The 26,586-nt window shown below is 41.6% G+C and overlaps 1 protein-coding gene across 5 annotated transcripts in view; it reads right to left on the bottom strand.

The window, feature by feature from the left end:
• The window catches only part of PCDH11X (protocadherin 11 X-linked), a 1,464,252-nt gene that overhangs the window by 1,207,409 nt on the left and 230,257 nt on the right, over positions 1-26,586 (bottom strand). For all 5 annotated transcript variants that reach the window (XM_056538960.1, XM_056538962.1, XM_056538963.1 and 2 more), the window contains exon 3: positions 8,877-11,363. In XM_056538960.1, coding sequence (XP_056394935.1) covers positions 8,877-11,363 — 2,487 coding nt within the window. The remainder of the gene's footprint in view (positions 1-8,876; positions 11,364-26,586) is intronic.

The following is a 26,586-nucleotide window of genomic DNA, read 5'->3' as shown; positions in this document are numbered from 1 at the left end:
GACACTTGGGGTACAGGATGATGGCACTCGGGGTACAGGATGATGGCACTTGGGGTACAGGATGATGACACTTGGGGTACAGGATAATAGCACTCGGGGTACAGGATGATGACACTTGGGGTACAGGATGATGGCACTCGGGGTACAGGATGATGACACTTGGGGTACAGGATGATGGCACTTGGGGTACAGGATGATGACACTCGGGGTACAGGATGATGACACTCGGGGTACAGGAAGATGACACTCGGGGTACAGGATGATGACACTCGGGGTACAACTATATATATTGTAGGGATTTCACCCTGGGGATAGTTTCTACTTCATTCAGCAGCAAACAACAATTCTTATGGAGGTCTGGTTTATTATCTCGTCAGCTTTATTAGACAGGTTGTAGGATAAACAAAAATATAACTCAGGGACAAAACAAAAATCCTGGGCCGCCCCTCCACTGACTACACAATAATCACTTCCCTCTATATCCTCTGCTAATCTCCTCTCCACCAGCTCAAAACACAAGCGTCCTGCAACCTTTCCTCACTGTTCACACACAGCATTTGCAGCCTCTTACTGTGTGTACTAAGTCTGTGCACTTCACTGTTGGGGGTCACTCACAGCACCCGGCTGTCTGCTCCTCACAAGGACCCCTGTCTCCCCCTTTACAGCCACCTTGCTGTCTTCTGGGGAGAGTCCAGACTATTATGTTTCCTTTCCTCATATACAGATTCCCCAATTCTGCTGCCTCATTAATCAGACACCTGAAGAGCCTCTGTGCTAGATCACCTAGGATAAAGGACGGGGAAAACCCTTTCAGTGCCCTATGGCACTATATATATATATATATAATTGTTCAGAGTATATATAATGCATAGAGTACATATAGGTTATAGAGTGCGTGTATATAATTTATATAATACATATAGTATAGAGTGTAAATACAGTATACAATGCATACAGAGTATATAATGTATTTAGTATACAGTGTGTAATGTATATATGTATATATTATAGAGCATACATGAAGTATATAGTATAGATTGTGTATAGTGTAATATATATATATATATATATATATATATATATATATAATGTACATAGTGTATATAATGTATAGTGTGTATGTATGTATATAGTATAGTGTATAAAATGTATATAGTATTGAGTGCATATAAAGTATATAGTGTACATTAAGTGTATAATATCTAAATATTATATACTTGTATATAGTATATAATTTACATAGTATAGAGTGTGTATAATGTATATAGTATTGAGTGTATATCAAGTATAGAGCATGTATATAATGGATATAGTATAGTATATATAAATTATATATTGTATATAGTACAGAGTGTGTAATATATATATATATATATATATATATATATATATATATATATATATATAATAATACCGTAGTATAGTCTATATAATGTATATAGTATAGAGTGTGTAAATATGTATATAGTATAATGTATACAGTGTATATAATATATAGTATTAAGTGTATATCATCTATATAATGTATATAGTGTAGTGTATATTAAGTATGTAATGTATAAAGTATTGAGTATATATAAAGTATATAATGTCTATAATATAGTATATATATAAAGTATGTTATGTATATAGTATAGAGTGTTTATAGTGTATAGCATAGTGTAAATAATTTGTATATATATATATATATATATATATATATATATATATATATATAGAGTGTAAATATGTTTATAGTATAGTGCATATAATGTATAGAGTGTATATATTATAGTGCAAATAATGTATAGAGTGTATATATGTGTATAGTATAGAGTGTATATAATGTGTAGCATATATATAATGTATAGAATGTATTTAATGTATAGAATGTATATAATGTATAGAGTATATATAATGTATAGGGTATATATAATGTATAGAGTGTATATAATGTATAGAGTATATATAATGTATAGAGTATATATAATGTATAGAATATGTATGTAATATTGAGTGTATATAATGTACAGAGTATATATAATGTATAGAGTGTATATAATGTATAGCGTATATAATGTATAGAGTATATATAATGTATAGAGTATATAATGTATAGAGTGTATATAATGTAGAGAGTGTATATAATGTATAGAGGGAATATAATGTATAGAGTATATAATGTATAGAGTATATATAATGTATAGAGTATATATAATGTATAGCGTATATAATGTATAGAGTATATATAATGTATAGAGTGTATATAATGTATAGAGTGAATATAATGTATAGAGTGTATATAATGTATAGTGTATATAATGTATAGAGTATATATAATGTATAGAGTGTATATAATGTATAGAGTGTATACAATGTATAGAGTGTATATAATGTATAGCGTATATAATGTATAGAGTGAATATAATGTATAGAGTATATATAATGTATAGAGTGAATATAATGTATAGAGTGTATATAATGTATAGTGTATATAATGTATAGAGTATATATAATGTATAGAGTGTATATAATGTATAGAGTGTATACAATGTATAGAGTGTATATAATGTATAGCGTATATAATGTATAGAGTGAATATAATGTATAGAGTATATAATGTATAGTGAATATAATGTATAGAGTGTATATAATGTATAGAGTGTATATAATGTATAGAATATATATAATGTATAGCGTATATAATGTATAGAGTGTATATAATGTATAGAGTATATATAATGTATAGAGTGTATATAATGTATAGTGTATTTAATGTATAGAGTATATATAATGTATAGAGTGTATATAATGTATAGAGTGTATATAATGTATAGCGTATATAATGTATAGAGTATATATAATGTATAGACTGTATATAATGTATAGAATATATATAATGTATAGTGTATATAATGTATAGAGTGTATATAATGTATAGTGTATATAATGTATAGCGTATATAATGTATAGAGTGTATATAATGTATAGAATATATATAATGTATAGCGTATATAATGTATAGAGTGTATATAATGTATAGTGTATATAATGTATAGAGTGTATATAATGTATAGAGTGTATATAATGTATAGCATATATAATGTATAGTGTATATAATATATAGAGTGAATATAATGTATAGAGTGTATATAACATATAGTGTATATAATGTATAGTGTATATAATGTATAGAGTGTATATAACATATAGTGTATATAATGTATAGTGTATATAATGTATAGAGTGTATATAATGTATAGTGTATATAATGTATAGAGTGTATATAATGTTTAGTGTATATAATGTATAGAGTGTATATAATGTATAGTGTATATAATGTATAGAGTGTATATAATGTTTAGTGTATATAATGTATAGAGTGTATATAATGTTTAGTGTATATAATGTATAGAGTGTATATAATGTATAGAGTGTATATAATGTATAGAGTATATAATGTATAGTGTATATAATGTATAGAGTGTATATAATGTATAGTGTATATAATGTATAGAGTGTATATAATGTATAGTGTATATAATGTATAGAGTGTATATAATGTATAGAGTATATAATGTACAGTGTATATAATGTATAGAGTGTATATAATGTATAGAGTGTATATAACGTATATACAGTGTATACAGCACAGGTAGCTGTGCTCTGCAGTCTAATGACTTGTGTCCCAGACCCCATAAATCTCCGTCCCCCAGGAGATCAATCCCCTCCATCCTCCATCCTTGTGTCTCACAATTAATAGCCGCCATGACATGAACCTATAAAATAAAGCTCTCGCCAATGAATCATGATTTTCCCTTCTTAACCCGTCTGGGGCAGAGTGTCAATTACCCCCCCTCCTTGTATACAGCTATATACCCTGTATACAAGTCAGTGAACTCACCCACCCTCAGATATACAGGGAGGCGATGACAAACCCGTATCCACTGCACCCAGGACACATCTGCCTCTGCTCAGCAGCTCTAATGCAGTTCACTCTCCTATGTGATGTATAATTAATACCGCCAGATACTGCACCAATACACCCACAACTCTGCTACCTCCAGCTCCGAAAGGTTACAACAAGGTGACAGGGTGAGGATGGGGCAGATCTGCCTCGATAGCAGTGTTTCCCAACCAGGGTGCCTCCAGCTGTTGCAAAACTACATCTCCCAGCATGCCCGGACAGCCGAAGGCTGTCCGGGCATGCTGGGAGATGTAGTTTTGCAACAGCTGGGGGCACCCTGGTTGGGAAACACTGCTCTATTGCATTGATATGGAGCTGGGATGACATTGATTATGGGATGGGCTCATAGGATCACATAGAACATTTAAAATTTGCAACATTTAGCAAAAAAACCTAATAATGTTGCAAACCTCATTCAAATGTTACAAGTTCCCCATTGGCAGCAATAGAAGACACATGGCAGGTACCTATCATCCCACAGTCACACATCTGCCCTGTACCCAGCATATATATTGTTTTAGAACAGTATTTCCTATCCTGTGTGCCTTCAGCTGTTGCAAAACTACAACTCCCAGCATGCCCGGACAGCCATTGGCTGCATGCTGGGAGTTGTAGATTTGCAACAGCTGGAGGTGCCTTGGTTGGAAAACACTGGTCTAAATAGACTAAACCTCATGTCTCATCAGGCTGCTTCCCTGTTTCCTTATACTTTACACCAGGGGCGTTGCTGTGTGGGGGCTAATGGGGCTTTAGCTCCTGGTCTCAGGCCCACAGCCCCTGGGTCTTCGGCTACTACTAGATGGCCTCTAGGGGTACTCCACTAGAAAACATTTCTGTTTTGTTTTTTAAATCAACTGGTGCCAGAAAGTTAAACAGATTTGTAAATTACTTCTATAAAAAAAAATCTTAATCCTTCCAGTACGTAACAGCTGCTGTATGATCCACAGGAAGTAATTTTTTTTTTTTTCCTTTCTGTCTGACCACAGTGCTCTCTGCTGTCACCTTCCTAAAATGGACAGAGGTGTCAGCAGAGAGCACTGTGGTCAGGCAGAAAGGAAATTCAAAAAGAAAACTTCCTGTGGATCATACAGCAGCTGATAAGCACTGGAAGGATTAAGATTTTTTAATAGAAGGAATTTACAAATCTGTTTAACTTTCTTCCACCAGTTGATAAAAAAAGAAAAAAAATCCAGTGGAGTACCCCTTTAAGAGAGAAAATCCACCACAGTGGAGGAGACCTCTAGGAAACCATGGCTGGAGGATTTACCTTCCTTTGGACTTAATATCCAAAGAATAGTGTTTTCCAACCAATGTGCCTCCAGCTGTTGCAAAACTACAACTCCCAACATGCCCGGACAACCTCCAGCACTTAGAGAAAAAGAGAGAAAAAATAAAATAAAACAAACAGTGGAGGAAACCTCTAGGGATCCATGTCTGGAGGATTACAGTTCCCTTGGGCTTATAGCAGAGTTTCCCAACCAAGGTGCCTCCAGCTGTTGCAAAACTACAACTCTAAAGAGTTGTAGTTTTGCAACAGCTGGAGGTACCCTGGTTTAAAAACACTGCTCTAAGGAAATGCACCTACATCTGGCAAAACAACAACTCCCAGCATGCCCAGACAGCCTTCGGCTGTCTGGGCATGCTGGGAGTTGTAGTTTTGCAACAGCTGGAGGCACCCTTGTTTGAAAACACTGATCTAAGGAAATGCACCTACATCTGGCAAAACAACAACTCCCAGCATGCCCAGACAGCCTTCGGCTGTCTGGGCATGCTGGGAGTTGTAGTTTTGCAACAGCTGGAGGCACCCTTGTTTGAAAACACTGATCTAAGGAAATTCCCCCACATCTGGCACCAAAAAACTGATTTATGGTACCTTGAAGGGCATGCTGGGAGTTGTAGTTTTGCAACAGCTGTAGGCACACTAGATGGGAAACACTGTCCTAGAGATCTCTTTCAACTTATAACAGACTCAGATCTGCTACCTCTTCTATGGGTTCTGTAGAGATAGGGACGGATCTGCCTATAGGCAAAATAGGCAGCTGCCTAGAGCACCCTCTTGATGGGGGGCGCCACTCTGCCTGCCGCAAGAAATTTAGACATTCAGCATACGAACCACTCGCTCAGCCAGCAGCACGAGAAGGTTTGTTACAGTGTGTCACCCTAGTAGTAAATTGGGGCATGTTAAAGGGCGGGCCTATGGGCGGAGTCAAGGGGCAGAAAAATTTGCTTTTGCCGAGGCTGGCAATAAATCCTTGCAACAGCCCTGAATACAGATCTAAACACCCTCGGTGTGTATGCAATTCCTATAAGTATTCAGGGAGTAGCCATTCTGATAGTATAGCCACCAGCAATGACTGTGGATGATGGAACAAATGAGTGGAAAGTTCTAGAAGAAGGATAAGATACTGAGATAAGATTCTCCTCTACATAAGACAGTCACGTACATAGAGAAGGGGGAGGGGGGGGGTCCTATAGCAAAGATTATAATGGGCCCCATTGGAACAGCATTCCTCCAGAGAAGGGGAGTCCTGCATGGTCTTTTGCCCCAATAGTATGCGATCAGTTAAAGGGGTACTCCGCCTGTAGACATCTTATCCCCTATCCAAAGGATAGGGGATAAGATGTCTGATCGCGGGTGTCCTGCCACTGGGACCGCCTGCGATCTCCCTGCAGCACAGATCTCCCTAGACGAACACCAGCTGCGGCACCGGAGGCTCGTGACATCACAGTCACGCCCCCTCGTGACATCACATCCATGCCCCTCAATTCAAGTATATGGGACTCTGTGTGGCGGATATCAAACCCCCTCCTATAGACTTGCATTGAGGGTTTGAGCTCACAGGGGTCGTGGCCGTGACTTCAGCGCCACGGAGAAAAGTTTGCTCTTTGCACCAGATGACTGCAGTGCCGCAGCAGAGATCGCCGGGGTTCTGATCCTTTGGATAGGGGATAAGATGTCTAGGGGTGGAGTACCAATTTAAGGTTGGGTTTCCTTTCTCCTGGGGATCCATGTCAGGCACATGGTCCTCCTCTATGGCTTTGCCAAAAGATCACCTCTTTAGGGAGACCACCCTCTTCTCTAGACCAGATTTCCTGTGATTACATTGTCAGTTTCACCAAATATTCTGGCCATCTGAGAAGACCACCTTCTGAGTAGACTATGTCTCATGGCAGCGTTAGGTGGTCACCTCAAAGGATAATATTAAGTAAATAGGTTTATTGCTTCCGCAGCCATTATGCAGAGCTGAAGGAGACCAAGAATAGGAATTACTCCACCATATGAGAGCGTGCAGCATTAAGAGGGTTGTCTATGGTTATCGTGGCCTCTGCTGTGAGGTTGCACTTGAATTTTGGGCCCCACTGGCCCCATTGCAAGTGCTACATATGCCTAGAGCTACAGTGTTAAAGGCAATGTATCCCATCCTTTGGCTCTCATGGTTGTGATAAAACTCCTAGCATGTCCTTGTCAGGGCATGCCGGAAGTTATAGTTTTGCAACAGCAGGAGAACCTCGGGTCGGAGACCATCTCTAACCAGTCCACCACCATGTGAGGACCATGTATGTATGGCTTTGCCAAAAGGTCACCTCTTTGAGGATACCAGCCTCTTCTCCAGACCAGATTTCCTGTGACTAAATTGTTAGGTTCACCAAACATTATGCAAACTGACCATCCTCTTTGAGAAGACCACCTAACACCTTACTAGAATCCCACTACTCAATGCACCATTAGGTGATCATCTCAAAGGGTAGTATTTAACCAATTAATTGCATGCTTGGATGTGAAACCCCATTATACAGTGCTAAAGGAGACTTAGAATAGGGTTTACTAAACCATATGAGCACGTTTATCATCAAGGGGGTCATCTATGGTTATCATGGCCTCTGCCGTGAGGTTGTGCCTAAATTCTGTCTTCCGGGCCCCACTGCAAGTGCTACACTTTGCCTAGAGCTACAGCTTTGAGGCAATGTATACCAACCTGTGGTTCTCCAGTTGTTGCAAAACTGTAGGGGGATGCAAGGAGTTTTAGTTTTGCAACAGCCGGAGAACCTTGGGTTGGAGACTATTGCTTTAAGGCAGTGGTCTCCAACCCAGTCAATGCCCACTAACATTCTATTTTTTTTTTTGTATTCTGAACAGGACTGGGTTGGGGACCTCCACTCTACAGTGGTTGTCTTTGCACCTAAGACCTTGTGCCTGATGGGGTCTATAGGCACCTCCTCACTTACATGACAAGTAACCTGGTTACAGACTTTACACCGGGGCCCATAGCGTATATTATATAGATATACATAGGAGTGCAACATTAGGATTGTTAGATATAGTACAATGACTGGTGTCAGCCTTTTGTCCCTATCTAGTCTGTGCCTGAATTAACGGATATGCACTAAGTGCCCCACTCTGATAATGCTCCTTTGTAACAGGAAATTAGAACTTACTGTGTCCCCATCCCCACCTTCTGCTTGTCTCCTTTCTGGAGAGCAGCAATAAGGCTCAGTCCAGAGGACGCTGCCATTCCATTACAACACACTTATCAGATCCTGCGTGGCTTTATTGCTTTGCACCTGGCCCAGATGACTGAGTCCTCCGCATAGAATCCCAGTCACTGCCCTCACATTGTTTCTGCCAGATCCTAAATCATAGTGCAGGACTCTACGGCAGAGAGCGGCATTGCCATCTACAGGCCAGAGCAACCGCAATGCAAATTATTTGTCATGCAATTCTCCACCAGCCAAAATCTGAATCCCGGCTTTGATGAATCGTGAGGTGTTTGTGCTTATAGGCCGCGGCCAAGCAGCAATGATTTCTTTGGCTTGTAATCTACTTCGACAAGATGCTAAAGACTCTGAAGGCAGAACAAGGAATCGGCAACAAACAGTAGCTGTGAATTTCCATAGAAAACAAGGACACAAAGAATTATGTCTCAGTTACCTGTCGTGTGTGGATGGGGCCGGGTGCCTTGAAGCCTCCTTGACAACTGCACTCTGAGACACTGTAAGGATCCGAGCTGCTGGAGGAGCACTTAGACAATGAGTCACAGCCCACAACAAATGTGTTGTCAAGTGGTAGTTCCTGGATGACGTGATGTTTTTTAGGAGGAACCGGTGTCTCTGGCTTTATCTGGAAGGTAGGTTGTGGAGAAGCAGACTTGTAGTGCTTGGCCAGATCTGGACTATCGGGTTTGAATGTAGTCGGAGTGGTGCCCCAATTGTATTTCCCCATAGTTTGCTCTTCTAACTCCACCGGGATGTCCAACGTGCCATTGATGTGTTCATGGGCAGGATCCTCAGTCTTTGATTCTTCTATAGTAACAAAATTGAGGAGGAGATTTTTTGGAGAGCGCTTCTTCTTCTTCCTCTTTTTCTTGATTTGCCTGTTTTCTTGGTTTGGAGAAACCCATTCCCCACTCTGCTTGTTCTTTTGAACCACTTTGTGGCGGGGGGTTTGGCGGCAACGTACCAGAGCAGTGACAAAAATGACCAAAATCACGGTCATGGTTCCCGCAATGATTGCGATAATGATTTTGACATAGTCGTTGGTCTGTGGTGTGATCTCTCCATCTCCGATGTTTTGCCCGACCGGAGTCTCCATGTTTCTCCTTACAAGTTCTTGAACGTAAGATCCATTGGTGATGGTTTCATTGACAAACAAATGCACCAGAGCAAGAGTGTGAAAAGGCTCAGGTTTCCCCGAATCATTAACTTTTATCACCAGCCGGTGCAAACCATGATCACCAGCCAGTATTTTCTCCTTCAGGCTGATATTACCACTCCTTTCATCAATGGTGAACAAACCTCTTGAGTTTCCTCCTATTATACTGTAACGTAAGTCGGCATTTATCCCGGTGTCATTATCCACGGCAAAGACTTTGGTTACAACAGAGCCAGGATTGGTTAAGGTTGGCACCAATTCATAGGAATAATTTGTGGACGGGACAACAAATACAGGCCGGTTATCATTGACGTCCTCCACAAATATGGTCACTTTTACCGTTGAAGACTTTTGTGGAGTTCCTCGATCGACAGCTTTGACTTGAAAGGTGTAAGCGCCTTGTTGCTCCCTATCGAAGGTTATATTTGGTTTAATGACCCCCGTATGAGGATCGATTATAAAATTATCCTTTGCATTCACAAGTGAGAGCGTAAACTCAGCGTTCTCTCCTATGTCTTCATCCGTTACTGTGATAAGGCCAACGGTGCCATAAGTCGGTAGATTCTCCGGTACATAAAAGTTGTATTCATTGTGAGTGAATGAGGGACTGTTATCGTTTTGATCAAGGACTGATAAGGTCACTGTGGTATTGGTTTGTAAGGAAGGCATTCCATTGTCCTTAGCAATTACGGTAAAGGTATACCGGTCCTGCTTCTCCCGGTCCAGTTTCCTTACGGCGGTGAGAATACCTGTCCGCCGATCCAGATTAAATATGGATGGGGCATTGGGGCCCAGCATGTAACTGAGCTCAGCATTACGCCCACTGTCAGCATCGGTTGCACTGATTTTGGTCAGCTCTGTGCCAGGCGGATTGTTTTCAACAAAGGACAAACCAATGACGGGAAGAGTAAAAATGGGAGGATTGTCATTCTCATCCTTTACTTTTATAAGAAGCATTGCGGATTGGTTGAGTGGTGGTTTTCCAGAATCGGAGGCAACTATTTTGATTGCATATTCCCTGGTTGTCTCGTAATCCAGAGGGGCCGCGGTTTCCAAGAGGAACTGATTGTCAAACACTGGTTTTAACCTGAAGGGAACATCATGGTCTGTGAAACAGGTCACCTTCCCATTGAGATCGGCATCCTTATCGGTGACGGTGATCAGGGCAATTTTTGTGTTGAGTGGAGCCTTCTCGGATATTTGTACAGTCCCATTGACAGGGTTTATGATATACCTTGTATCGATCGATGGGATGTTGTCATTGATGTCGGTGATGTTGATGGTGACGGTGGCTCGAGAAGGAGTTGAACTCCCGTCACTTGCCAAGACTGTCAGCTTGTGGTAATGAGATTCTTCGCGGTCCAGAGGTTCCTTAACGGTAATTAATCCAGTGTTATTATCAATGGCAAAATGGCGCCTGGCAATGTTGGAGACTTGGTTTCCAAAATAAAAGTGGATCTTGGCATTGGAGCCCAGATCGGCATCAGTGGCATGGAGTTGTGTCACCGAGGTCCCCACAGCCGCATCTTCGGGAATATTCACTTCCATGTCTTTATCCTTAAAAACAGGACGATTGTCATTGACATCGGTGACGGTGACTTGTAATATTGCAGTACTCGATCTCGGAGGATTCCCACCGTCTTCCACTTTGATCTTCATGACGTATGTGTCCCTCTGCTCTCTATCCAGACTCTGCTGGACAATAAGTTGGGGCCACTTGTCTCCTTCGGGAGTTTCAATGACATCGAGTCCAAACACATTTTGGCCCTAAAAGAAAAACAAAAACACAAAATTAATATTTTTGTAAAGATTTGGTCTCATACAACTCTACAAAACAGAAAAAAAGTAACAATACAGTAACCGATCAGATATGACCTCTCAATAGTATAATGCATAATGGTACTCATTCATACTCCATTTATATCTATCTACAAAACTGGTTTCTACATAACAAAGACTCATATGTCCAATGCAGGACTTTGTGCATCCTGGCTAGCTAGCCTGGCAAACCTTAGGTCCTCAGGCAGGTGTCCAATTACCCAACCTGCCCTTCTATTAAACAGGCTTTATGGCTCTTTATGTCCACTGGGATGAATGGTTCCAGCAGTGGATGGATGGTAAAGTGGTCACTGATGCTCCAATGATCGTACACTCTCTATCCACATGAACAACTTGTGTTAATCAGAATATTTAAATTCTATATTAAAGGGGTACTCCACTACTTTAAAATGTATCCCCTATCAGCAGGGGGGATAAGTGCATGAACATAGATTGCTATGGCATAGAGCGTGCGCCGTCCGCCAGCTTTATGCACAGGGAGAGATGGGGCCAATTTATAAAGATCACAGAGAGGGTGGGGAAACTGATCTCCAGAATTGGGCCCCATCTCTCCCAATATATGGAGTTGTGGGGTCAGCACATGTTCCATTCTGTCTGTGCAGGAGCTGAATATAAAATGCAAGAATTGGTCAGTCCATTCCATACAATTATAATATAAAATATGTATACAGGTGCACGCTCCTGCGGCTGAACTACAGGTATAAACAAAAGAATTACAGCAGCACACTGCTAGCACTAAGTTATGTGTGCAATGTAACACTTTTTTCATACTGCTATAGAGAAAAATAGAGGTTCTTAGCTTACGATTTGGCCACATAGTGTGTACCATCCCACCCCACGATCAGGTGACCTCATTTGGAACGGACCCTAGACTATGAATATGCCTCTCTTGGGCTAGCACTAAGCCTACAGTTTCTGGGCATATAAGGTCTGGCACATCCCACACCTAGTGCAATGGGAGGAGTGCACGAACCAAGATGGAGACAGCCACTCCCTACACTTATGGTAACATAAAAAGCAAAACACTTTCAGCATATCCTAGACAACTATTATATATATATATATATATATATATATATATATATTGCATCTGTGTACTTGCTATATGTAATATTTGTGTAGGAGTTGTAGTTGAGCTATATGTAATAGTTGGGTAGAACCAATTTTTGCTTTTTATGTTACATATGTGTAGGGAGTGGCTGCCTCCATCTTGGTTAGTGCACTCCACAGATTGCACTAGGTGTTTTTAAGTAGGGGATAGCTGGATCTTACATGCCCAGAAACTGTAGGCTTAGTGATAGCCTAGGTGATCTATAGTGTGCGGTCCATCCAAATGAGGTCACCTTATCGTGGTGGGATGGTGCACACAATTTGGTCAAATGGCGAGCGAAGTACCTCAATTTTCCCTTTAGCAGTATTGCAATGAGAAAAAAAATGTCATATTACACATATATCTTAGCGCTAACAGTGTGCTGCTGTAATTCTTTTGTTTGTATATACATGAGCACTACACTAGGATATCTCCAGCGCTCCCATTTTCATGCTACTTCATGCACAGGGAGAGACGGGGGCCCCATTCTGGAAATAGTGTGTGTGTGTGTGTGTGTGTGGGGGGGGGGGGGTCTTAGCAGTCAAAATCCCCATGATTGGACACAATCCCTAAGTTTCAAAGCAATGGAGGACCCCTTTAAAGGGGTATTCTAGGGGGAAATGTTTTTTCCAAATCAACTGGTGGCAGAAAGTTATACAGATTTGTAAAGTACTTTCTGACATGGACAGAGGTGTCAGTAGAGAGCACTGTGATCTCACTGGAAATAACTACACAACTTCCTGTGGAGCATACAGTTGCTGATAAGTACTGGAAGGATTAAAAATGCTAAATAGAAGTAATTTACAAATCTGTATAACTTTCTGCCACCAGTGTGATATGACTAGTATGAGCTTTACTCCAGAAGGAAGAACATTAATCTGTGTACTTTTTCCCATGAAGCATTGCCTGATATTTAGTCTTCATACACCACATGGGGGCCTCAGCTTTTTAAAGGGAATGTGTTATCAGAAAATTACCTATTATTAAAATCAAGTTTTTAGGTTCAACATGTTTTTAAAGAATTTTTGCTGAAATCCTGCAGTTTCCATTTTCACCACTAGGTTTAAAGCTAAGCTGAGACTTTATAGATCACTTCCCATCAGTGTCCTCCTTATCATCACATATAGGTTTATAGTGTAAGGCAGTGTTTTCCTACTAGGGTGCTTCAAGTTGTTTCAAAACTACAACTCCCAGCATGCCCAGACAGCCTTTGGCTGTCTGGGCATGCTGGGAGTTGTGGTTTTGCAAAACCTGAAGACACCCTGTTTTGGGTAGACAAGATATTAGATGATGCTCACAGCTCAGCCTCCCCCTTCCTGTAGAATGACATCTGGGCAGGTCACAGAGCATGCCCTGAAACATTTCCAATTCATGTAAATGGAACAGCTTCAGTCTATTGTTGCCTTGGGTCTTGCCGTAAAGCATATATTTAAAGGGATATTCCAGGGAATTTTTTTTTTTCAACTGACCCCAGAAAGTTAAACAGATTTGTAAACGACTTCTATTGAAAAATCTGCATCCTTCCAGTAGTTATCAGCTGCTAAAGTTGAGTTGTTCTTTTCTGTCTCACAACAGTGTTCTCTGCTGACACATCTGCTTGTCTCAGGAACTGTCCATAGCATTAGAAGTTTGCTATAGGGACAGTACTTGAGACATACAGAGGTGTCAGCAGAGAGAACTGTTGTCAGAAAGAAAAGAACAACTCAACTTCAGCATCTGATAACTACTGGAAGGATTAAGATTTTTTTTAATAGAAGTAATTTACAAATCTGTTTAACTTCCTGGAGCCAGTTGATAATGTACAAATGTATGAAAGCTAAGTGGTTATCTGGTTGGCTACAATTGATAAGTAAATCTCAAAAACTACGGTAAATAGATAAATAAATAATAATAAAAAATAATAATAATATATCTATCTATCTATCTATCTATCTATATATATATATATATATATATATATATATATATATATATATATATAATAATAAATTAATACATACATAAATAAAACAATACATGAGGCAATAATAATAATATTAATAATAATAATAATAATAAATTAATACATAAATAAATAAAAAAACATTTAGAGTAACAATTTACAATGCTTCACTGAAAAAAAAAAAAATACTATAGGTGTACCTGAGAAAATGTCCAGTGTGGACTCGAAACGTGTTGGTTATGATATATATAAACATTCTTTTTTTTTTTTACTGCAATGTGTTTGTGATAACATTTGGGAAGAAGCACAATCTACAGATTCTTTCTTTTACTTGTTACAAAAAAACACCAAAAACAATTTGAAACAAAAAGCAGTAAAGTGAAGTATCGATAGATTCCTGCTGTGATATTTTGGAATCCCACTAAAATCTTAACCAGCACATCCCCCGGTACGACAATCCTTGGGGGCAATTTGCGCTGAACACTCTACTTTTCCGAACCTCTGGGTAACGCTCTCCTGGCGGCAGGCATGTGAATAGGCATGATTACATTATCCGTTCCTTAAAGCGGGTTAAGCTAATAAATTAAATATACTTTTAGAGATGTTAATCTAATTTTCGAGCCCAGATGGGTCCGCGCTGCCAGAAAGCATGAAAATAAATTCCCAGAAAATATATTTAAAATCTGATTAACTCAAGAAACATCTAACAAGCCGAATGGCAGATGCCAAAGAAAACCCTCCGAATAACCAAAGGAACGTGCAGGTGCTTTAAATGAATACATTGCAAAAATTGTTACATCCAAGTGTGCTCTCACATGGATTGAAGCTGAGATACTGAGCTTAGATACAATTTACAGTACCAGATGTGACAGCAATGCATATTATACTATCCCTGTACTGTGACATCACTGTATATTATCCCTGTACTGTGACATCACTGTGTATTATCTCTGTACTGTGACATCAGTGTGTGTATTATCCCTGTACTGTGACATCACTGTGTATTATCCCTGTACTGTGTGTATTATCCCTGTACTGTGACATCACTGTGTATTATCCCTGTACTGTGACATCACTGTGTATTATCCCTGTACTGTGACATCACTGTGTGTATTATCCCTGTACTGTGACATCACTGTGTGTATTATCCCTGTACTGTGACATCACTGTGTGTATTATTCCTGTACTGTGACATCACTGTGTATTATCCCTGTACTGTGACATCACTGTGTATTATCCATGTACTGTGACATCACTGTATATTATTCCTGTACTGTGACATCACTGTGTATTATCCCTGTACTGTGTGTATTATCCCTGTACTGTGACATCACTGTGTATTATCCCTGTACTGTGACATCACTGTGTATTATCCCTGTACTGTGACATCACTGTGTGTATTATCCCTGTACTGTGACATCACTGTGTGTATTATCCCTGTACTGTGACATCACTGTGTGTATTATTCCTGTACTGTGACATCACTGTGTATTATCCCTGTACTGTGACATCACTGTGTATTATCCATGTACTGTGACATCACTGTATATTATTCCTGTACTGTGACATCACTGTGTATTATCCATGTACTGTGACATCACTGTGTATATTATCCCTGTACTGTGACATCACTGTGTATTATCCCTGTACTGTGACATCACTGTGTATTATCTCTGTACTGTGACATCACTGTGTATTATCCCTGTACTGTGAAATCACTGTGTATTATCCCTGTACTGTGACATCACTGTGTGTATTATTCCTGTGCTGTAACATCACTGTGTATTATCCCTGTACTGTGACATCACTGTGTATTATCCCTGTACTGTGACATCACTGTGTGTATTATCCCTGTACTGTGACATCACTGTGTATTATCCCTGTACTGTGACATCACTGTGTATTATCCCTGTACTGTGACATCACTGTGTATTATCCCTGTACTGTGACACCACTGTGTGTATTATCCCTGTACTGTGACATCACTGTGTGTATTATCTCTGTACTGTGACATCACTGTGTATATTATCTCTGTACTGTGACATCACTGTGTATATTATCCCTGTACTGTGACATCGCTGTGTATTATCCCTGTACTGTGACATCACTGTGTGTATTATCTCTGTACTGTGACATCACTGTGTGTAGTATCCCTGTACTGTGACATCACTGTGTGTAGTATCCCTGTACTGTAACATCACTGTGTGTATTATCCCTGTACTGTGACATCACTGTGTATTATCCCTGTACTGTGACATCACTGTGTATTATCCCTGTACTGTGACATCGCTGTGTATTATCCCTGTACTGTGACATCACTGTGTGTATTATCTCTGTACTGTGACATCACTGTGTGTAGTATCCCTGTACTGTAACATCACTGTGTGTATTATCCCTGTACTGTGACATCACTGTGTATTATCCCTGTACTGTGACATCACTGTGTATTATCCCTGTACTGTGACATCACTTTGTGTATTATCCCTGTACTGTGACATCACTGTGTGTATTATCCCTGTACTGTGACATCACTGTGTATATTATCCCTGTACTGTGACATCACTGTGTATTATCTCTGTACTGTGACATCACTGTGTGTATTATCTCTGTACTGTGACATCACTGTGTGTAGTATCCCTGTACTGTGACATCACTGTGTGTATTATCCCTGTACTGTGACATCACTGTGTGTATTATCCCTGTACTGTGACATCACTGTGTATATTATCCCTGTACTGTGACATCACTGTGTATTATCCCTGTACTGTGACATCACTGTGTGTATTATCTCTGTACTGTGACATCACTGTGTGTATTATCCCTGTACTGTGACATCACTGTGTATTATCCCTGTACCGTGACATCACTGTGTATATTATCTCTGTGCAGTGACATCACTGTGCATTATCCCTGTACTGTGACATCACTGTGTATATTATCCCTGTGCTGTGACATCACTGTGGATATTATCCCTGTGCTGTGACATCACTGTGTATTATCCCTGTACTGTGACATCACTGTGTATATTATCTCTGTACTGTGACATCACTGTGTATATTATTTCTGTACTGTGGAATCACTGTGTGTATTATCCCTGTACTGTGACATCACTGTGTGTATTATCCCTGTACTGTGACATCACTGTGTATATTATCCCTGTACTGTGACATCACTGTGTGTATTATCCCTGTACTGTGACATCACTGTGTATATTATCCCTGTACTGTGACATCACTGTATATTATCTCTGTACTGTGACATCACTGTGTGTATTATCCCTGTACTGTGACATCACTGTGTATTATCTCTGTACTGTGACATCACTGTGTGTATTATCTCTGTACTGTGACATCACTGTGTGTATTATCCCTGTACTGTGACGTCACTGTGTATATTATCTCTGTACTGTGACATCACTGTGTATATTATCCCTGTACTGTGACATCACTGTATATTACCCCGGCTTCTTCCAGGCCTTGGTAGGATTTGCGCGGCTCTTTCTCTCACCGCAGGGATAGAATCTGTCGTTCTTGTTTGTTTCAGCTCAATAGTATCAATCAGAGGGAGAAAAGCGCAGTTGGAGTTTTTGGCTTTTTTATGAGACTTTAATTTTCACTGATTTCCTGATTAAACATCGTAGAACGATCCAACTTGTCAATGAGGGAACAGACTGCGGGTCCCTGGCAGATAATCAGGGACCATGGGGGAGATTTATCTAAACCTGTGCAGAGGAAAAGTGTCCCAGTTGCCCATAGCAACCAATCAGATCGCTTCTTTCATTTTGCAGAGGCCTTGTTAAAAATGAAACAAGAAATCGGATTGGTTGCTATGGGCAACTGGGACACTGATAAATCTCCCCGTGTGTGTATATATAAGCCACCATCCACACCCGGAGCGTAGTACAGCGCCCCCCACTGACCCCTTCTTACATCCCCTCCGCCCCCTCCAGACCCCTCATCCTAACAGGACTCGCGCTGACATCACCGTCTGCGGCCGCGCCATAAGTGAATGAGATCGCTGCAGAATAATGGGGCAAACAAGGTCCTGGAGTCCGGACTTCTTACACGTTCATCATAATTTATAACTTAGATATCAATACAGTAGGGACAAAATAGTGAGTGGATTGTTTCCTGCTTAAAAATAAACCCCCAAAAATGGAAAACGCCAAGTTGTGTCTGTAGCCTTAAAGGGGTACTCTGGCCCTAAGACATCTTATCCCCTATCCAAAGGATAGGGGATAAGATGTCCGACCGCGGGCGACCCGGAGTATTGTGATGTCACGCCCCCCTCCCATAGACTTGCATAGCGGGGGCAGGGGTGATGTCACACGGGGGCGGAGTCATAACGTCACAATTCTCCGTCCCCGTGGTCAGCACCCAGCAGTTTGTGAGCTGGCAGCGCGGCATGCAGCTCAAAGAGGTGGGTACCGAATACAAGATTGCGGGGGTTCCCCAATGGCGGGACCTTCGCGGTCAGACATCTTATCCCCTATCCTTTGGAGAGAGAATAAGATGTCTTGGGGCCGGAGTACCCCTTTAAGGCACTGAACTATTACCGAATGCAGCTTTGGATGTGACTGGAGGAAACATTGTTCTCTTCTAGTACTATGCACTGAAGCAAAACAAGGATTATGCAAACAATTAGTTACATATTTTATGTGTTTAGGTCTTTACCTTTTGTGTAATGCCGAATTTCCGCCGCAGAATCGGACAGCGGAATGCCATTAAAGTAAATGGGCAGTAAGTTGTGGTGGAATTTCCAGCGGCATTCTTCCGCAGAATTCCGAGCAGAAATCATGTCGTCTGAACATGATTCACACTTTTGCCGGAGCTCCGTTGCAGGTTCTGCACAACGTTGCAGAATTTGAGCAGACAAATTAAATACACTGAAAACCCGATGGACGCCAATAAAGTCAACGGAATCTCTCAGTATCTGTTGATCTCAGTTGTCCCTAGAACCATCCGGCTCCGTTCTATGATGTCAAATGGAAACAGAGGCCCGGAATGGAGCCCCGGCGCAAGTGTGAACCAACCTCAACAGGAAGTCCATTCTATTCTGGGTGCAGCTTGTGCAGGGACTGGAGTATAAGATGTGATACAAGCATGTCTGGGGCAATAATTGTTGCCACCCTAGGCGAAAGCCTATTATGCCTCCCTTTGACGGCTCCTCCCGATGTAAGGAGGCGCGCGCGATGTCAGGATGTTGGATGAACCTGACCTTAGTGATCGGGAACTATGGCGCTGCCTTCCTCCAGCAGGTCGAAACGGGCAAAAATATTTTATCCCCTATCCCCGCGATCTCCCTGCACAACCCGCATTCTATGCGGGTGCTGAATCTCCAGTTTCGGAAACCTCCGGGTTTCCGGGAGAGGGGACATGACGTCACGCCACGCCCCCTCCATTAATGTCTATGGGAGGGGTCGTGACGGCAGTCACGCCCCCTCCCATAGACATGAATGGAGGGGGAGTGGCATGACGTCACGTCCCCAGTCCCAGAAACCCGGAGGTTTCCGAAACTGGAGATTAAGCACCCGCATAGAATGCGGGTGCTGCAGGGAGATCGTGGGGGGGGGGTCTCAGTAGCGGGACCCCCGCGATAAGACATCTTATCCCCTATCCTTTGGATAAGGGATAAGATGTTTTTGCCCGGAATACCCCTTTAACTAGATGGGCGGGTGTTTCGGATGCTGACTAACTTTATTGCAGCAGGCAGAGCGACACCCCCAATAAGAGGGCTCTCTAGGCAGCTGCCTATTTTGCCTATAGGCAGAGCCGTCCCTTAGTTGTGATTAGCAGGGTATTTATAAGGCTGCATTCACACCACGTTTTTGCAATACAGTTCCCGTATACATTTTCTATGTGAAAACCGTACGGAACCGTATTGAAAACCGTATGCATCGACTCTCCGTTGTAAACCGTATGCCAAAAGATGCATCAGGCTGTGTCTGTTTTGCATCCTGTAAGGTTTTGTCAGTTTTTTTCCTGTACCCAAAACCGTAGCCTACCACGGTTTTTGGTCCGGGTGAAAAACTGTATTAAACCGAATACGTATTTTTTTTTACATTTTAACATGGGAGTCAATGGGAACCGTACAGAACTGTATGTGCGTACTGTTCCATCCAGTTTTCACCATACGGTTTTTTACTTTGGACAGTTTATTTTCTTGGAATTTCAATCAAACAAGTGAAACTTTATTCATAATGGAGTGAAAAGTTAAAAACGTATAAGTTTTTTTTTCTTAAAAAACGGATGCAACCGGACATCATTTTTAAAACCGTATATGGTTTTTAATTGTATATGGGTTAAAATTTGTACATGCGTTTTGATACAGTTTGGTCCGGTTTTGAGGAATCCGTTTTTTCATCAAAAACCTGATACGGGAACTGAATCACAAAAACGTGGTGTGAACGCAGCCTAATAAGTAATAGAGTTGAGATATGTAGAGTATTTCTAATAAGCATAGACTTTGCACCCATGGCTCTTGGCTTCTCCTCCCTATCTGCCCCATCACCCACACACATCCTCTTTCTGCTCAGCGTTCATTTTCCGTCGCAACGTTTTTCCCTTCTCTTCCAATGTTTTGAAAGCTGCTAAATTAAAATCAAACTATAACTGAACCGAAAGCAAAAGAGCATGAAAACAAATCTGCCAAACTATTTGCAAATTAAAAAAAACGTAACACACAAAAAAAAGTAATAAAAAGACTAATTTCAATTTACTCAGCACCATGTGACCCAACGATGTCTACGTCCTCGAGGAAGAACCGCAGGGCCGCTCGCGTTTAATCCTACGATGAAAAGGGAACGAAGGCGAATACAAATGATGTCGGAACGGAGAATTTCTTTCTATTTTTCTAGGAATCGCGTTGAAAGCGTCAAGTGGTTTGCAACAATGGCGGCTAAAACTCCATCAAGAGTGAGCAGCTGATCGACGCACAGTGGGAATGAAAAGTGGCAAACGCGGCGCCGGTGTAAGCGGCGGCATAAAGGCTGCGGAATGCGAAGAATAAAAGTAATTAGCTCGTTAAATGCTAAAACAGATGGAAAAATAACAAGGAGGAAAGTGATCCGGCAATTGGTCATGTGACTGGTGAAAAACCACGAGGTGCTGCAGTATGCAAAATAGAGTGGAGCGTCCATATGTAACTCTATGGCGGTGTCTTCCAACCAGTGTGCCTCCAGCTGCTGCAAAACTACAACTCCCAGCATGCCCTGACAACCTCCAGCACTTAGGAGAGAAAAACCCACCAATGAAGAAAACCTCTAGGGAACCATGGCTGGAGGATTACAGTTCCCTTGAGCTTAGAACAGTGTTTCCTAACCAGGGTGCCTCCAGCTGTTGCAAAACTATAACTCCCAGCATGCCTGGCCAGCCTCCAAAATTTAGGAGAGGGAAAGGAAGAACCCAGTGAAGGAAACAGCTAAGGAACCATGGCTGGAGGAGTAGGATTCCCTTGGGTTAAGAGTAGAGTTTCCCAACCAGTGTGCCTCCAGTTGTTGCAAAACTACAACTCCCAGCATGCATGGACAACCATCAGCACTTAGGAGAGAACCCATCCCCCCCCCCCCTCTGCCCAGTGGAGGAGACCTCTAGGGAACAATGTCTGAAGGATTGTAGTTCCCTTGGGCTTATAGCAGTGGTTCCCAACCAGGGTGCCTCCAGCTGTTGCAAAATTACAACTCCCAGCATGCCTGGACCACCTCCAGCACTTAGGAGAGAAGACTCCCCCCACCACCACCACCAGTGAAGGAAACCTGTAGGGAACCATGACTGAAGGATTGTTCTTCCCTTGGGCTAAGAGCAGTGTTTCCAAACCTGTGTGCCTCCAGCTGTTGCAAAACTATAATTCCCAGCATGCCTGGACAGCCTCCAGCAGGAGAGACAAAAAAACCCAGATGTGGAAACCTCTAGGGAACCATGTCTGGAGAATTACAGTTCCCTTGTGCTTATAGCAGTGTTTCCCAACCAAGGTGCCTCCAGCTGTTGCAAAACATGCTGGGAGTTGTAGTTTTGCAACAGCTTGAGGCACCCTGGTTGGGAAACATTCATCTAAGGAAATGCCCCCACATCTGGCACCAAAAACAGATGTAAATTACCTAGAAGACCCTATAGAGTTTTTTGTTTTTTTTAGCACCACCTAGAGTGGACTGTAACCAGTAAGCCTCAGTGCCTTCTATGAGATGTGTTACTATTAGGCTAAGTGCTTAATGTGAAGAAAGAAAAGTTAAAAAAATAAAAAATAAAAATGTTTTAACCAATATGTTCTGCACCTGCTTCTTCTCAAAAGGAACAATGCACTTGAACACCGCGTTACATGCTGCATTGTTACCAATGATAATGGCTGATGTTCTCTGTACTCCGCTTGCTGTTTTTTATCTGTCATATTACAATTCCTCGCATTGCAAAGCTGGAGGAGACTGACACATGCAGAGCGGCAGCAGAGAAACAAGATATAAATCTGTATAGTACAATGGTGTAAATCTGGGTAACCAACCCTACGGGCCCCAGAGATACATATATCATACAGTACGTACCCATGAGCTTCTACAAAGGGATAAAGGGGGCACTGCCAGCCTAAAAGCAGCTTCCTACTATAAGGCTATGTTCACACAGCAGAATGTCCGGCCGGAACATTTAAGGGTGGAGGTTCCACAGACAGAGGCGCTGGGACATATATATATATATATATATATATATATATATATATATATATATATATATATATATATATGTTTATTTCTTTATGCACTTTTTTTATAATACAACATGCAACTAAAAAATAAAAAAAATAAAAAAGAGGAATATGAAGCCAGGATTCACAATCATTGCCAGTGTTATTGTACAGGAAATTCACAATGGGAGGATTGATGTAGAACAGCGTTTCCTAACCAGTGTGCCTTCAGCTGTTGCCCAGACAGCCAAAGGTGGAAGCTTTGCAACATCTGGAGGCACCATAATTGGGATATACCTTTATAAGTTTGCACCAATGGAAAAAAAAAAGATAATAGATTATGTTCACAGCTCAGTCTCCCCCTCCCTGTATAACTCTCAGCCTAAGGATTAATGTAGACACCAAAACTGGCCTCTTCTGACTATGCTTAAATAGTATATATATATATATATATATATATATATATATATATATATATATATATATATATATATATATATATATATTGTTTAAGATTATTATTATTATTATTATTATTATTATTATTATCTACAAAATAAAGAACTATGAAGGTAGGATTCACAATCATTACTAGTGCTAACGGTCAGTAAACTGACAATGCGAGGATTGATGCAGAACAGCGTATCCTAACCAGTGCACCTTCAGCTATTGCAAATCCACAAAAGGTCGTTGCTTTGCAACATGTGGAGGCACCGTGGTTGTGACACACTGCTATAAGTTCGCACCAGGGGATAATTACAATAATATATCATGTTCACACCTCAGCCTCCCCCTCCCTGCGTAACTCCCAGCCTAAGGATTAATGTAAAAACTAAAACTGGCCACTTCTGACTATGCTCAAGTAGTTTCTTAGCTAAAAAAAAAAAATATATATATATATATATATATATATATATATAATAATAATAATAATAAAAAATAAATATATATTTATTATTATTATTATTATTATTATTATTATTATTACCCCCCCCCCCCCCTTAGACTAGAATACAAAATAGAGAACTATGAAGCTTTGATTCACAATCATTACTAGTGTTAGTGTACAGTAAATTCACAGTTCAAGGATTGGTGCAGAGCAGTGTTTCTCAACCTGTGTGCCTCCAGCTGTTGCACAACTACAACTCCCAGCATGCCCAGACAGTCTCCAGCACTTAAGAGAGAAAACAAACCCTCCCAGTGGAGGAAACCTCTATGGAACCATGGCTGGAGGAGTGTCCTTCTCTTGGGCTTAGAGCAGTGTTTCCCAACTAGTGTGCCTCCAGCTGTTGCAAAACTACAACTCCCAGCATGCCCGGATAGTCTCCAGCACTTAGGAGAGAAAACAAACCCCTCCCAGTGGAGGAAACCTCTAGGGAACCATGGCTGGAGGAGTGTCCTTCTCTTGGGCTTAGAGCAGTGTTTCCCAACCTGTGTGCCTCCAGCTGTTGCAAAACTACAACTCCCAGCATGCCCGGACAGTCTCCAGCACTTAGTAGAGAAAAAAAAAAAAAAAAAAACTCCCAGTGGAGGAAACCTCTAGGGAACCATGGCTGGAGGATTGTCCTTCTCTTGGGCTTAGAGCAGTGTTTCCCAACCTGTGTGCCTCCAGCTGTTGCAAAACTACAACTCCTAGCATGCCCGGACAGTCTCCAGCACTTAGGAGAGAAAACAAACCCTCCCAGTGGAGGAAACCTCTAGGGAACCATGGCTGGAGGATTGTCCTTCTCTTGGGCTTAGAGCAGTGTTTCCCAACCTGTGTGCCTCCAGCTGTTGCAAAACTACAATTCCCAGCATGCCCGGACAGTCTCCAGCACTTAAGAGAGAAAACAAACCCTCCCAGTGGAGGAAACCTCTAGGGAACCATGGCTGGAGGATTGTCCTTTTCTTGGGCTTAGAGCAGTGTTTCCCAACCAGTGTGCCTCCAGCTGTTGCAAAACTACAACTCCCAGCATGCCCGGACAGTCTCCAGCACTTAAGAGAGAAAACAAACCCTCCCAGTGGAGGAAACCTCTAGGGAACCATGGCTGGAGGACTGTCCTTCTCTTGGGCTTAGAGCAGTGTTTCCCAACCAGTGTGCCTCCAGCTGTTGCAAAACTACAACTCCCTGCATGCCCGGACAGCCAAAGGCTGTCCGGGCATGCTGGGAGTTGTAGTTTTGCACCAGGTGTAGAAGATGGAGTCACTCCGCCAGTGACTTCCCCAAGTGAGCAGCGCAGAACTGGAAATGGCGTTCTATAGATTACTCCGGTGCTAAAGCCGGAATTAAGTTCTTAAGACTTGTCTAGCATTCTTAGAGAGGAATTGTGATCATTTTCCGCACGCACGGCTCCTGAGCAGTATTAGCTCGCCGGGTAATCTACAATATTGGGGACGTATTTGGCTGTGCTAACAGTTTGCCTGACACCCTGCCAACAAAGCAGCAGCAGCAGAACAGCAGAGCCCACGCCGCGCTCCGTAACACATCCCCTCCTGAATTAAGCCGCCTGTCATCTTCACCTGCAAGATTTCCAAGTCAACGAAGGAGAAAAAAAAAAAAAAGAAAAACAGTAAATCTCCGAAATCAGCTTCCACGAGAGCGGAAATTATTGTATCTAGAAAAAAAAAACTGCGGTAAAAATAAAGAACGCGTCTGTCAGCATCTCGTAAAATGGGATAACAGGCAAAATCGGAGAGAAAACGACCGCGGCTGCACAAATCGGAGTTTGCTACAATGTATCAGGTCAAATGTATCAGCCCGGTGTCCAGAGGATGGGCGAAAATGGATACATTGTAACAAAGCCCTTGAGACGGGTACAAGACGGGTTATCAGGATTCAGACAAGTGTTTCTATTTGCTGACAGGAAGCAGAGATCTTGGCCACCACTGGACCCCACTGTACACATGAGGCTACTAGAAGGACCCCCCAACTGTCTAGCACTGCTCAGACCCTTAAGCGGGTTATTGCCCCCCATAACAGAGACATCCACAGCCCCCCCCCCCCCACCCACAACAGAGTCAACCACACAGCTCCTTTAACAAATACATCCAGAGTCCCTCCATATAATATCCAGAGTTCCTCCATACCAGGGGTATCCAGAGTGCCTCCATACCAGGGGTACTTAGAGTGCCTCCATACCAGGGGTATCCAGAGTGCCTCCATACCATGGGTATCCAGAGTGCCTCTATACCAGTGGTATCCCGAGTGCCTCCATACCATGGGTATCCAGAGTGCCTCCATACCAGGGGTATCCAGAGTGCCTCCATACCATGAGTATCCAGAGTGCATCCTTACCAGGGGTATTCAGAGTGCCTCCATACCATTGGTATCCAGAAAGCCTCCATACCATGGGTATCCAGAGTGCCTCCATACCAGGGGTATCCAGAGTGCCTCCATACCATGAGCATCCAGAGTGCCTCCTTACCAGGGGTATTCAGAGTGCCTCCATACCCTTGGTATCCAGAAAGCC

The sequence above is a fragment of the Hyla sarda genome, chromosome 9 (assembly GCF_029499605.1).
Source record: "Hyla sarda isolate aHylSar1 chromosome 9, aHylSar1.hap1, whole genome shotgun sequence".
Classification (NCBI taxonomy): Eukaryota; Metazoa; Chordata; class Amphibia; order Anura; family Hylidae; genus Hyla; species Hyla sarda.
The sequence above is the reverse complement of the archived record's forward strand: the minus strand, read 5'-3'. Positions and strand labels throughout refer to the sequence as shown.